The sequence below is a fragment of the Epinephelus moara genome, chromosome 24 (genome assembly GCF_006386435.1).
Source record: "Epinephelus moara isolate mb chromosome 24, YSFRI_EMoa_1.0, whole genome shotgun sequence".
In the NCBI taxonomy this organism is placed as follows: Eukaryota; Metazoa; Chordata; class Actinopteri; order Perciformes; family Serranidae; genus Epinephelus; species Epinephelus moara.
In genome coordinates this window covers 39,563,632-39,575,065 of record NC_065529.1, presented here as the reverse complement: position 1 = coordinate 39,575,065, position 11,434 = coordinate 39,563,632, and the positions used below count along the sequence as shown (strand labels likewise).

The 11,434-nt window shown below is 40.9% G+C and overlaps 1 protein-coding gene across 3 annotated transcripts in view; it reads left to right on the top strand.

Moving 5' to 3' along the window:
* The first annotated feature begins 3,397 nt into the window (after nucleotides 1-3,397).
* The window catches only part of alpl (alkaline phosphatase, biomineralization associated), a 29,369-nt gene continuing 21,332 nt past the window's right edge, over nucleotides 3,398-11,434 (top strand). The window contains exons 1-2 of one of the 3 annotated variants that reach the window (XM_050037837.1): nucleotides 3,398-3,499; nucleotides 9,719-9,884. In XM_050037837.1, coding sequence (XP_049893794.1) covers nucleotides 9,812-9,884 — 73 coding nt within the window. In that variant the 5' untranslated portion in view covers nucleotides 3,398-3,499; nucleotides 9,719-9,811. Of the gene's footprint in view, nucleotides 3,562-5,648; nucleotides 5,789-9,718; nucleotides 9,885-11,434 lie in introns of those variants that run through there. The other 2 variants (XM_050037836.1, XM_050037838.1) reach the window with 2 other exon arrangements.

Genomic DNA, 11,434 nt, shown 5'->3' with positions numbered 1-11,434 from the left:
AGTTAGCTAGCTAACAATAGGCTACATAAAGACCCTTAACCACTAGCTAGCTAACAGTTGTCTAGCTAACAGTAGGCTACATAAAGACCATTAACCACTAGCTAGCTAACAGTTGTCTAGCTAACAGTAGGCAACATAAAGACCGTTACCACTAGCAAGCTAACAGTTAGCTAGCTAACAGTAGGCTACATAAAGACCGTTAACCACTAGCTAGCTAACAGATGTCTAGCTAACAGTAGTCTACATAAAGACCGTTAACCACTAGCTAGCTAACAGTTGTCTAGCAAACAGTAGGCTATATAAAGACGTTAACCACTAGCTAGCTAAGAGTTGTCTAGCTAACAGTAGGCTACTTAAAGACCATTAACCACTAGCTAGCTAACAGTTAGCTAGCTAACAGTAGGCTACATAAAGACCGTTAACCACTTGCTAGCTAACAGTTAGCTAGCTGACAGTTAGCTAGCTAGCTCAGGGTTACCACAGGTCCTTGAGATCCTGATAAGTTTGTGAATTTGAGGGAGAAACATTTTAGACCTTGGACATTTTTGAAAATAGACGACATGGCAAAGGTCATTTCAAGTACTTAGATTTGTAAAAAATTTTTACAAGAATAGATATCGCTCAGCTTACACAGTATATTTTATACAATATACAATATATATTGCTGAGCAGCGTCAATTACTTGAGCTTCTGTAAAGCCTGCCAGTTCTCATTATAAAAATTCTCAGTGTTGCAACAGTAGTTAACCTTGATCTGTTTCTCAAACTATGCCAGGTTGGGTTCTTGAATTTGAGGGAATTTGGCCTGGTAAGCCATTGAAAACTCCTTGAATTTTAAGTTTAAGAAGGTGTGAGAACCCTGCTAAATTTCATCTTCCATCAAGCAGTAATGTGTCTGTATTTTTACAGCACCTCACAATGTTATCAGCAATTAATGTCATTATAATCTTAAAACAAACCGAACCTCCCAGCAGAATAATATGGTCTGTACAGGGGGAAAGCAGAAGCTCCACTGTGCTTAGTGAAAGCTCCCTCCAGGCTTTACTGGATCTGCTTCTGCCAGCTGTAAATATTGATTTTCCAGGCAGGAAGACCATTAAATACTCTGAAAGAACATAGGATGAGTTGGGTCTAAATGTGGGGTTTACACATTAAAAAATCAATCCTGTTGGATCTTAAAAGGATGAGGCTACAGTGGGTTAAATGTTCCATTACTGGCCAGACCAACAGAAATGCTACACATGCTATATATTAATGGTTGTTTGGTGAATTCCAAGCTAATTATGGTCAGCTATGGGGTTTGAAATATGTGGAGGAAAAAATCAATTAAATAAAGAAAAAAGGGAAGTTGTAACCCATATTATGAATGAGGCTGGCTCACATACAGTATAAGCCTGCTGAGCTGCCACAGTGACATCCACAGGAGGCCATAGGAAACAGCAAGGAGCCTACAATGTATAATCAGTTTAACAGTCAGTCCATAATTTAAAGGCTATACCTGTTGAATATAGGATTTAACAAAAAATTAGCTGGTAGAATTATTATTCTACCATTAACTACAGGCTTATTAGGTCTAATACTTCAAACAAAACTGACCACAGTTTATTTGGAGGCTTTATCTATTTGTTTTTGTTTGTTTTAGGTGCTAGTTGTTTCAATAGTTAGCAGGGGTGGAAAGTATCTAAGTAGGCTAAAGGCCGGTGATACTCAACTTGTGGCTCTTGGGCCAAATCTGGCCCGCAATTGCTTTATACTGGGATTTGTTTTGTTCTTTGAATGTATATAATGTGACAGAGTGCATAAAAAAGCAATAAACAGAGCTTTTTTTTCCTACCCTCCCTCCCACCAAAAAGAAAAGTCCTAGGGAGGATTTCCCTTGATCCCCCAAGCCCTGAATGTCCTCACATCCTAGCAACACCCCAGCATACACCTGACCTGTGCAGGGCTGCTGCAACTGGACTTGCCTCTTGACAAAGATGAGCAAGGACAGTAGACATCAGAAGGTTGAAAAACAGGTAATACACTTTTTATATATACTGATAAATATTATTTGTTGTTTATCACCTGAGTTTTGAGAATTTTAAACCAGTGTTTCCCAACTGGTCCAGCCACGGGGTCCAGATTACTCCTGAGTCATTAGTTCAAGGTCCACACAGTTTAATACATTCAGTGTCATACTTGTGCTTGGCCATGTTATCGAGCTAGTTTGCTGTCTCTGTTAACTAGCTGTCAGTCACTCACTCTACAACAGGAAACAACAACTCTAAATAAAAGGTCTTGGCTGGAAATTTAATGTACATTAAAATAAAATGAGGGTTTTTTTTTTTACAAACTTGGCATGATTGCAAGTCACTTGTGGTCCATTCACCATGGGCCCGTGACCCACTTTTGGACCGTAACCCACCAGTTGGGAACCACTATTTTAAAGGGCCATATTGTGACAAGCACTGCAAACAACATTTGGCCATAAATGCCGTGGTTTGTGTCATTGGTTTATGATATATAGCCTAATAATTGTCTGTAAAAAAAACAAAAAAAAAAAAACAGCCAAAAAACAAAGAATCCAAATTAGAAATACTTTATTGATTCCTGAGGGGAAATTGTGATTCGTTACAGTCGTTCGGATGTAAAGAAAGAAACAAATTATAAGACATAAGAATAAGAGTATTAAATAGAAGTATGTAAATATAAAGCAATAAAATAAAACAAAATAAAATAAAAATGTACATTAAAAAAATAGAATATGCATTATGCTACAGTGTTTAAAAGTAATATTTAAAATATAAAAATAGAAAATATCATCACTGTGAGGCTGTAAGTGTGAATTTTAACTACAATATATACATCAATAGAATAAACAAGAATAGAATAAAGTAAACATAAGAAATATGTAGTTATGTGCATGATAAAGACCTATACTGAAATATATTGCACAACTCAATAATTTCTTTTTCAGTGTCTTTTTTAAAATGACAAAAAACATTTAATGAATAAATAATTTCCCTGCATATAATGCAGTTAAAATTCATTAAAACTCTGTATACGAAATACACGAGTGACAATAATCTAATATTGTCGTATATAATATTATAACACTGACAGGGCCATTCTCCTGCATAAATACTTTTATTTTTAACATGCTACATGTTTCTGATTACACCTCTTTACTTTAACTACAGTTTTGAACGCAGAGCTTGTTTTTATGACGGAGTATTTTTAAATTGTGGTATTTCCACTGTCATTTCCCACAGTTATAATTATGGAGCTCTGTCCTTGAAGCGATGCCTCGGTCGTCCGACAGGCGGCGCTCTCGGTCCATGTCCCCCTCAGCAGCAGCAGCAGCAGCATGGCAGCGTTATTTCTCAGCTTTTCCTTTTTTTCTGTTTTTTTTCCTCCCTCGTGGGATACAGACCGCTATTCTCAGACCCCCAGAGCCGGAGCCGAACAACTGTGGCCTTATAAAACGGACTGAAAGCACCGACAAGGACGCACATTTCAAGGTGAAACACTGAATGAACTCCACGCACATTTTGGATGTAGATTTCTGCTCCGGTCACTTACAGTAAGTACAACATTGCAACTTTTTTGGGGCGTTTTTACGCATATAACAGGTTGATTTTGGAGGAAACGCGCGGTCGAAGTGTGGGCTGAAATTTTGCTTACAGGTTGTTATTTGTGCAGCTTTCCTCTCTGTGTCTGCTCCAGATATTGCTGCCAGTCCATCCCTGATCCGGAGCAATGTCAAATAATCCACTCTGGGCTTTAAAGGGAGTTTTTGATGAACTGTTGCACCGAGTCTGGCTCTGTTTATATCCGTTTCCACTTGGATTAAGTGGTGCCACTCGACAGGCTGCACTAGTACAGCTTTAATTAATTCATTTATTCATTCAAGTCATGCAGGATTTCGTGTTTTGTAATTTTTATAGCAACCTGATCAGTTATTTGGACAGTTAGGGATTGTGTAAGAGCTTGCAATGGAGTCATGGGATTCCATGCACATACTCCTGATCCCTTTTCCTGTGGGATATGTGTAGGAGGGTGCAGTAAAATTCAGATTATTTTCTGAGGACGTCATCTGTGCTGTTGACAGCTGAGACAGATTAAATATGTAAAATACACATAAATTAGATACAAAGCTAAGGTTAAAACACACGAGTAAAAGCCAGGGGCAGTAACAGTGCCATATTACTTATTTTGGGGGGGTTTAATGACAGAATCGTAGATGTGACATGGATTTATGCACACATATTTTAGTAGTTTGTTGGCCATGAATAAGTTTGGGATGCCTTTTTTCAACCTATGAAGTTTTGCCACTAATAAAAATCTGTTTTATTAATTGTATTTAGCCAAATAATCACACATGACAAATGAAATATTTACTCAAACAGGCTGGGGTGGGGGGTAAGGAGATAAATAAGTTAGATGTCCTCCCTTTTTGTGTGAAAATCACTAATAAAAATCTGTTTTATTATCTTTTTTTGGCCAAATAATCACACATGATGAATTAAATCTCTATTCAAGTAGTCTAGGAGGGAGAATAAATAAGATAAATGAGTCAGATGTCCTTCCTTTTTGTGTGAAAATCACCAATAAAAACCAGTTTTATCATCTTTATTTAGTCAAATAATCACACAGGACAAGTGAAATCTTCACTCAAATAGGCTAAGGGGGAGAGACAAGGAGATACAAAAGTCAGATGCCCCCCCTCTCTGTGTGAAATCAGGTTTAAATGTTAGTTATTCTGTGTGCACACAAGAGGTTGGAGGAGGCAGCCTGGTGTGAGAAGCAAACCAAGTTGCCCATTTAAAATTTGGCAACCGTGTTTAGTGTCCTAGCCAGTCAGGGTGAACAGAGGAGATAACACAATCTTGTCTGAGGAGCAGGGACAACACGCCTAAGAGCAGACTTTTGATAAAGTATTTGGAGGCGAGCCTCTTATCTATCAGCCCCTCCACTCCTGAGCATAATTAGCAGCCTAATCCCCGCTGTAGAGCCGCTACCTGCTGGAGTGACATGTTTTAGTGCCGGCTCGACTCGCCTCGGGCTCAGGAAGGAGCTCAGCTGAACTTCATAGGTGTTGGGAAATTTCGCCTGTTTGACACCGGCTGGGTAAATTGGAGTGGCTGATAAAGTCTCGGTGACATCATGATTGAAGTGGGACTTCACGTGATACTGACCACCGTCCTGTCTGGCATCCTGCTGGTGGCCGTGGTGGCGGTGCTTTGCTTCTTTTGCTGCAGACTGGCTGGTTCAATGCCGCTGGGCGGACCTGGCAAATTCTAATGGCAGGTGACGTCTACCTGTGGCCTGATGCATTCGAGGAACTGTCAAAGCAACTGGCTTGGAGTACGTCATTCTGTATGAATACTCTACCTTTTGATTTCATCCATTGACTCCTGCAGGGTCGGTGCTGTTGGTTCAGACTTGTCTGTTTCTCAGAAAACCAGTTGCAGCTGGCACAGTTACCAGTCAGAGCAAGCTTTTGGAGGTGTTGACAAGATGCATGGCAACACCTCCATGGCAAGCTAAATGTTATATGTCAATAAAGAAAGGTGGAGTCCATGGTGTGTGAACAGGACATGATGACAGGCCAAAGCTTGTTGGGAAACACAACTAACAAAACAGAAGGAAGGATGTATTGGCCTACTTATTTCACAACTTTGAGGGACGGTATTGGAGATGTTTGCATGCAGCCTTGTCCATGCAAAACAAAGAAGTTCAGATTTATTTACTCAAGACCACAAGTCATGATGTGGAGTTCAAACATGGAACAAGACAGCAATACAAAGGTAAACAACCAGAACAGATCAGTAGCACAAACTGAGTCATAAAAAGAGGGGCTGAACATTACTCTATCGGCAAACATAAATTTAAACATAGACAGGTGGGTTACAAAGTATTCTGGCAGGTACGTCTTCCTGTTCACCACAGTGTTTTTACATTCAAACAAAACATACTCAGAAGCCCTTTGTTAGATTTGCACAGGTAAGATTTTTGTAGTAGAAGTATCTTTTTCTTCTCATGGGTGAATGTATCCAGTCAATCAGTCGCTGTTAATCGGCTTTGTTATGGCCCTTAAACCTCTCAGTGCTATGGAGCTCAATCCCATTAAAATGACCTTGACTATAAGCACAGAGAAGAAAGGAGGAGGGTGTGAATAATTACAGATGAAAGGCTGACTTGCCAGGACCCATAAGAGCCCCTGTTGTGACTACTTACATTCACAGCGAGGCCTCCAGCTTAACTTCACCGAGCTCTCCTTTTGTTTCTGCTGCAAAGCCCGATGGGCTCGATACTTTTTTTTTTTTTAATACAAGGTCCAGGTTCAACAACACACAAAATCATCTTTCATCAACACAGCTTTGATGGCATGAAAACAGACTGACCGTTGTTTGCAGTCTCCTGCCTCGTTTGATCTGTAGAGAAGGGAGCAAGAAATAGTAGCACTTCTCTTCGTAATTTCTGTTAGGGTCCCACTAAGCAAAGAAGTAGGGATAGTAGGGTCGGTGTCGGCTGATATTCACCTTGTTGACTGCCATCGACCTATCAGCAAACAAGATGACATTGACTGATGGCAGTGGCCGAGGCTTTTCTGTTGTGTCACTTCAATTCTGTGCAGGTTAAAAAGCAGGGCTCCCGACTTAAGTCGCCGGGATGCAAATTTGTGTCTCATAGGATAGGAAAAGCATGACTTGCCCCCCTCCCCCTCTGATTGGCTACTACTCGGTGCCTCTGTTGGTTGGGTTGGTTAAAGGTGCTTCTCAAAGTCAAGAAGGATCCTCAGGAGCTGCACAAATGCTGCATTTTTGCGCCCTCAAATTCATTGTTTTCAATGTAGACATGTTGCAGGCGTGCTCAAACTCCAGAGTGACAACATCACTACGTGCACATGTTCCCAAGCACCTGTTTTTTAGGATGCGATGGATGCGCCCCGAGATAAACAGAGTTCAACTTTTTGAACCCAGCAGCACGCACGGCATGTCGTGTTGAGGAACAACCAATCACAACCGCCAAACATCTTTCCCTTCTTCCGTAAATATCAGTCTGTGGTAAATATGGAGAAGTTGATCATGTTAGTGCAGGGCTACCCAGAGCTTTATCATCTGTCCCACAGACGATAGGCCTACACATTTATGAACAGCGCCCATTCTCGGAACCCATTGGCTGTATTCGGCGTCTGACTTCCAGCAGACGGCGATACAGCCTCTGGGGGCAGACCCCCGATTTTTTGGCATTCCGGTTTGATTTGGGGGACGAGGCGAATTTCCGTTTCCGACTTCCGTTTATATATAAGTAAATATGCTGAACCACTGCGATGGATTCAGAGTTTGCAGTGACGCCAGTTATGTTCCGCCTCGTTAGTTCACCGCACGGACCGTTTAACCTGGCAACAACTGCAGCCGGCTCAAGATCTCCGGGGTTTGCCTACGGACTCTACATTCACTGAATGTAGAGTCTGTATATAGAGACTAAACAGCGCCTGGAAGAAGATCAGCTCTGCACTCAGGATTTTAGGTAAATAAGCTTTGATACAGTGCTTGTTAAGATTGCTTAGCAACCTCAGACGCAACCTGCCACCGCGCTCTTGAAAGCTGGCACAGAAAGGATACAAAAGTAGCGCCCAGCACCCGACTTTGAGAAGCAAAGGATTAAGCAAGAGGAGTGAGATTGGTTCAAGCCCTCAGGAACAATGTCAAGCTTTGGAGACAATTTTTACAATGTGGCCAAATCTGGATGACAACTTCCGGGTCAGTCACGTGATGTCATGGGGTCAAGAAAGACTCTCTCCCATAGACTTACATTCGGAAAGAGAGGTCCGTAATTTAGTGGATTCATTTTTATTTCGAGTGTTTCAACCCCTGCGAATTGACTTGTTTCACTATCATCACTATATATTTAATTCATTGGGTCCGATAACATTTTGAAAGTCTAAAAGAGCCATTTAATTTAATCTTTTTATCCACATTCAAGTTAGCGGAGTGCTAAACTGGAAGTTAGCTGCTCGGCTATTGTAAAGTCTCTAGTGGGCGCTCTCTTTGAGCCCCATAATGCTGTATAGATCCGCGTAATTTCAAACTGCAGAAATTGAGTTTTTTTGGCTTCATGGGCCACAGAGTAATTTTCATAGGAATGAATGGGAGCCCACCTCCAACACTGTATCCTGTTCTTTTCATACATCCATGGATGAGTTAGGTTTAGGATAAGAATGTCGGGGTAAACAAGTCAGAGGCATATAACGGAAGAGCAGGGTGGGCCATGCCTTTGCATATTAACGTCCTGGGGATGTGAATTTGTTCTTTGGGCTGATCTTACCTGAGGTGCCTTTGTGATGAAAGGGCACGGTAAATCGACACTTCAGGGGACACACCCTATTGTTTGCCTGATAATGCTACATTGTGAACAATGAATCTTGGTTGACATCTGTAAGAGAAGAGCTAGTAAACGTTAGCTGTTAGCCACCTGTGGCCACAACAGAGGTTGCATTGAGTTACATTATGATGAGTTCAAGTTCTATTCAGTAAAAATGAGCATTGGGTTTTTTGTTTGGAAACTTTAATAAATACAATGGAAGGACACATTTGTTGATGTTCTCACAGCAATATACAGTACACATTAGGGAGGAAACTATGGTATATTATACAAAGTAAAAAGGCTTTTTAGGCAGTTATTTTTTTAAAACTGTGAAAGAAGGTTATTTTTAGGCAGGGATGCTCAGATTGCTTTGCTTGGGGGCCACTCCTGCAAAATGACAGGAAGCCAGGGGTCAATCGCAGCAGCCCCAAAAATGAACGTAGGGGCGTTCCTAGGTTTTTAGGACACTGGGAGCCAAGACCTCTGTCAGGGGGTGCAGGGATCCTCCACTGGCACTTTTTTTGTCTTGTCTTTTTTTTACACACTCTGGCACCTTATGTACAATAAAAGTACAAAAACAGTTACCAATTTATTGTAATTCTGAATTTAAAAAAGGGTTTGGGGGGCCACCCAGCACCTTGTTGGGGGCTAGATTCTGCCCATGGGTCGTATATTTAGTATCACTGTTATAGCGGCTAAGTCTAAACTTAAAGCCACTGAGGGGCTGCACCGTGACCAACCACTGCTCTTCAGTGAAAACAAAGAGTCCATTTCTTCTCCTTCTTTGATGCATAATTTATTCATCACCACTGTAGTCTTGAATGAAACTTGTAAACATTCATCGAATCTGTGTCCATAAACCAAGTTTCACCAACACATAGAGCACCATACACCTGTTTCAGAAATTTGTAGGATTGAATTCATTCAAAGATAGTGTAACGAAGGACTACATAACTTTAAAACTGTTATTTTCTTACAATGAAGATTTCTTTGTTTCCCTGCCACAAAAAGGGGAATACATAACAACAAAAACAAGATAAACAACAACAATAAAACCCATCAGTATCGGCTATTGGCCAAATTGTTATGTTAAACACTGGTGTCTGCATCGGCCCAGAATTTCACAATCAGTGCATCCCTACAATGAACCAATACTCTGGTGGAGTTGACTGTTTTGGTCACTTCCAGTACAAAGAGTGGATATTTTAAGGAGTACAGCATGAGCAAGAAGTGATGTTTGCCTCAAACATGTTGTGCTTATTGAAATCATCAGAGTAAACACACATTAAGCCAGTGTGTCACAGTCTGTGTGTGACAAGATGACACACATTTAATTTCTACCGTGTGTGCTCCTCTGCTTTCTCTAGCTGTGAGGCAACAGCAGACAGACTTCCTCAGCTTCTCAAAGTGGCATGTTAAGGCTGTCTGGAGTTACGCGTCAGCTGCACTGAGACGACAACATGAAGGTGACAGCCCTGCTCATCGTTTGCTCCTGTCTGATGTCGGGGAGTTTGGGGAAGCCACTATTCCCTGGTAAGTTACCGTGTTGTTAGTCAGTCACTCAAAGAAAAAAAAAAAAAGCATCAGGAGATGTTCAGCACACACTGGATGGGTTCCAGGGTTGTAGGGGCATGTTTGAACCTTTTAAGGAAGTTTGTGTATCAAAATAGATTTCCTGTTCTTTTATAAAGAAAAAAAACCCACTGGATATTTTTCCGCGGTAGAAGTTTCGGTGGTGCCAAGAAGATTACAGGAATATATTGTTTATTTTTTGTTGAAGACCACCCTGCTGCTCCCTAGGAAATAGATGTGTGTTTGTCCTGTAACTCCTGCTGTCACATTTTATATGAAGAGGTAAACCTAGACATCAAACATGTAATACAAGTTCTCAAAATGTGAAATTGTTTGTTGCTTTTAGATGATCTGAGTGATTTGGTGACAGTTAGCTGCAATGATTTGTCCATTAACTGATTGACAGAAAAGGTATATGCAATTATTTTGATGTTTGAAATATTTATCATTTTTAAGCAGAAATACCAAAACATTTGGCTAATCTGACCCTTTTCTATTAATATCTTTTGGTTTTGGACTGTTATGTTTACTATACATTAAAGGACTTTGAAAAGACTAAAGTCTGATACTCTCACATCTGAAGTCAATGTAAGTTTTTAGTCACAGACTAAAGCCCCGTTTCCACCAAACACTTTCAGTATGGTACCTTTGGAACCGAAAGTAACCCTTCAGACATGGTACCTAGACCCTAGCGTTTCCACTACAAACAGTACTCTTAAATGTGGGCGGGGTTGCTGTCACTCACTGCTCCGTTCAGCACTCACTGTATTTCCTCATTACCGGTGACACAGATGGAAGTCTGAACCTCGTTTATCGTCCACAGAACGAGGCTGCACGCCGATATTTTCAGAGCAAAATAAAACAGGCTGCAGTGAGAGTCTCTTTCCATGGGATATTTAAAAATAGCATGTTTGTGCATTCAGTCCTTCTCAGGCAAGCTCAGGGGTTTAATGTTGCTGGAACGATGCTCTGCGACACTTTTTTTTCCTCCAAATGAGGAGTGGGTTAAATGCCATCCTGGTCGAAATTAATATGTATTAAAGCTTGAAGATCAACTCATTACTAAAAGTGTTTGTCATATAATAACTGAAGTAATGGTCAAAGTTGTCACAGTTGAAATTTAAGGTGTGTTGATAGAATCATGTTGTCACCTCATGCAGTAACATTACAAGTTAACGTTCCACCTTAAAAGTCACCGACAGTCGGCCCTGTAAATTAAGTTATTTTTTCTCCGACTCCAGCTGCTGTGAGAGGCAGCAAAACATCCTTTCATTTTATAGTTACAGTTTACTAATAAAACTCTCCACAGTATGAACAGTGGTTACATCAGCCTCAAAACCAGCCACAACTCAGCCCTGAGCAGAGTGACCGTCCTCTATTGACCAATCAGACTGCAGTGTTCACAGCTCCACCTTTTAGTACCAGATCTGTGTGCTAGGTACCCCAACAGAGGGGGGACCAAAAATGGGGACAGTACGGAACGGTTCCATTGGTACCATCCACAACTTTTC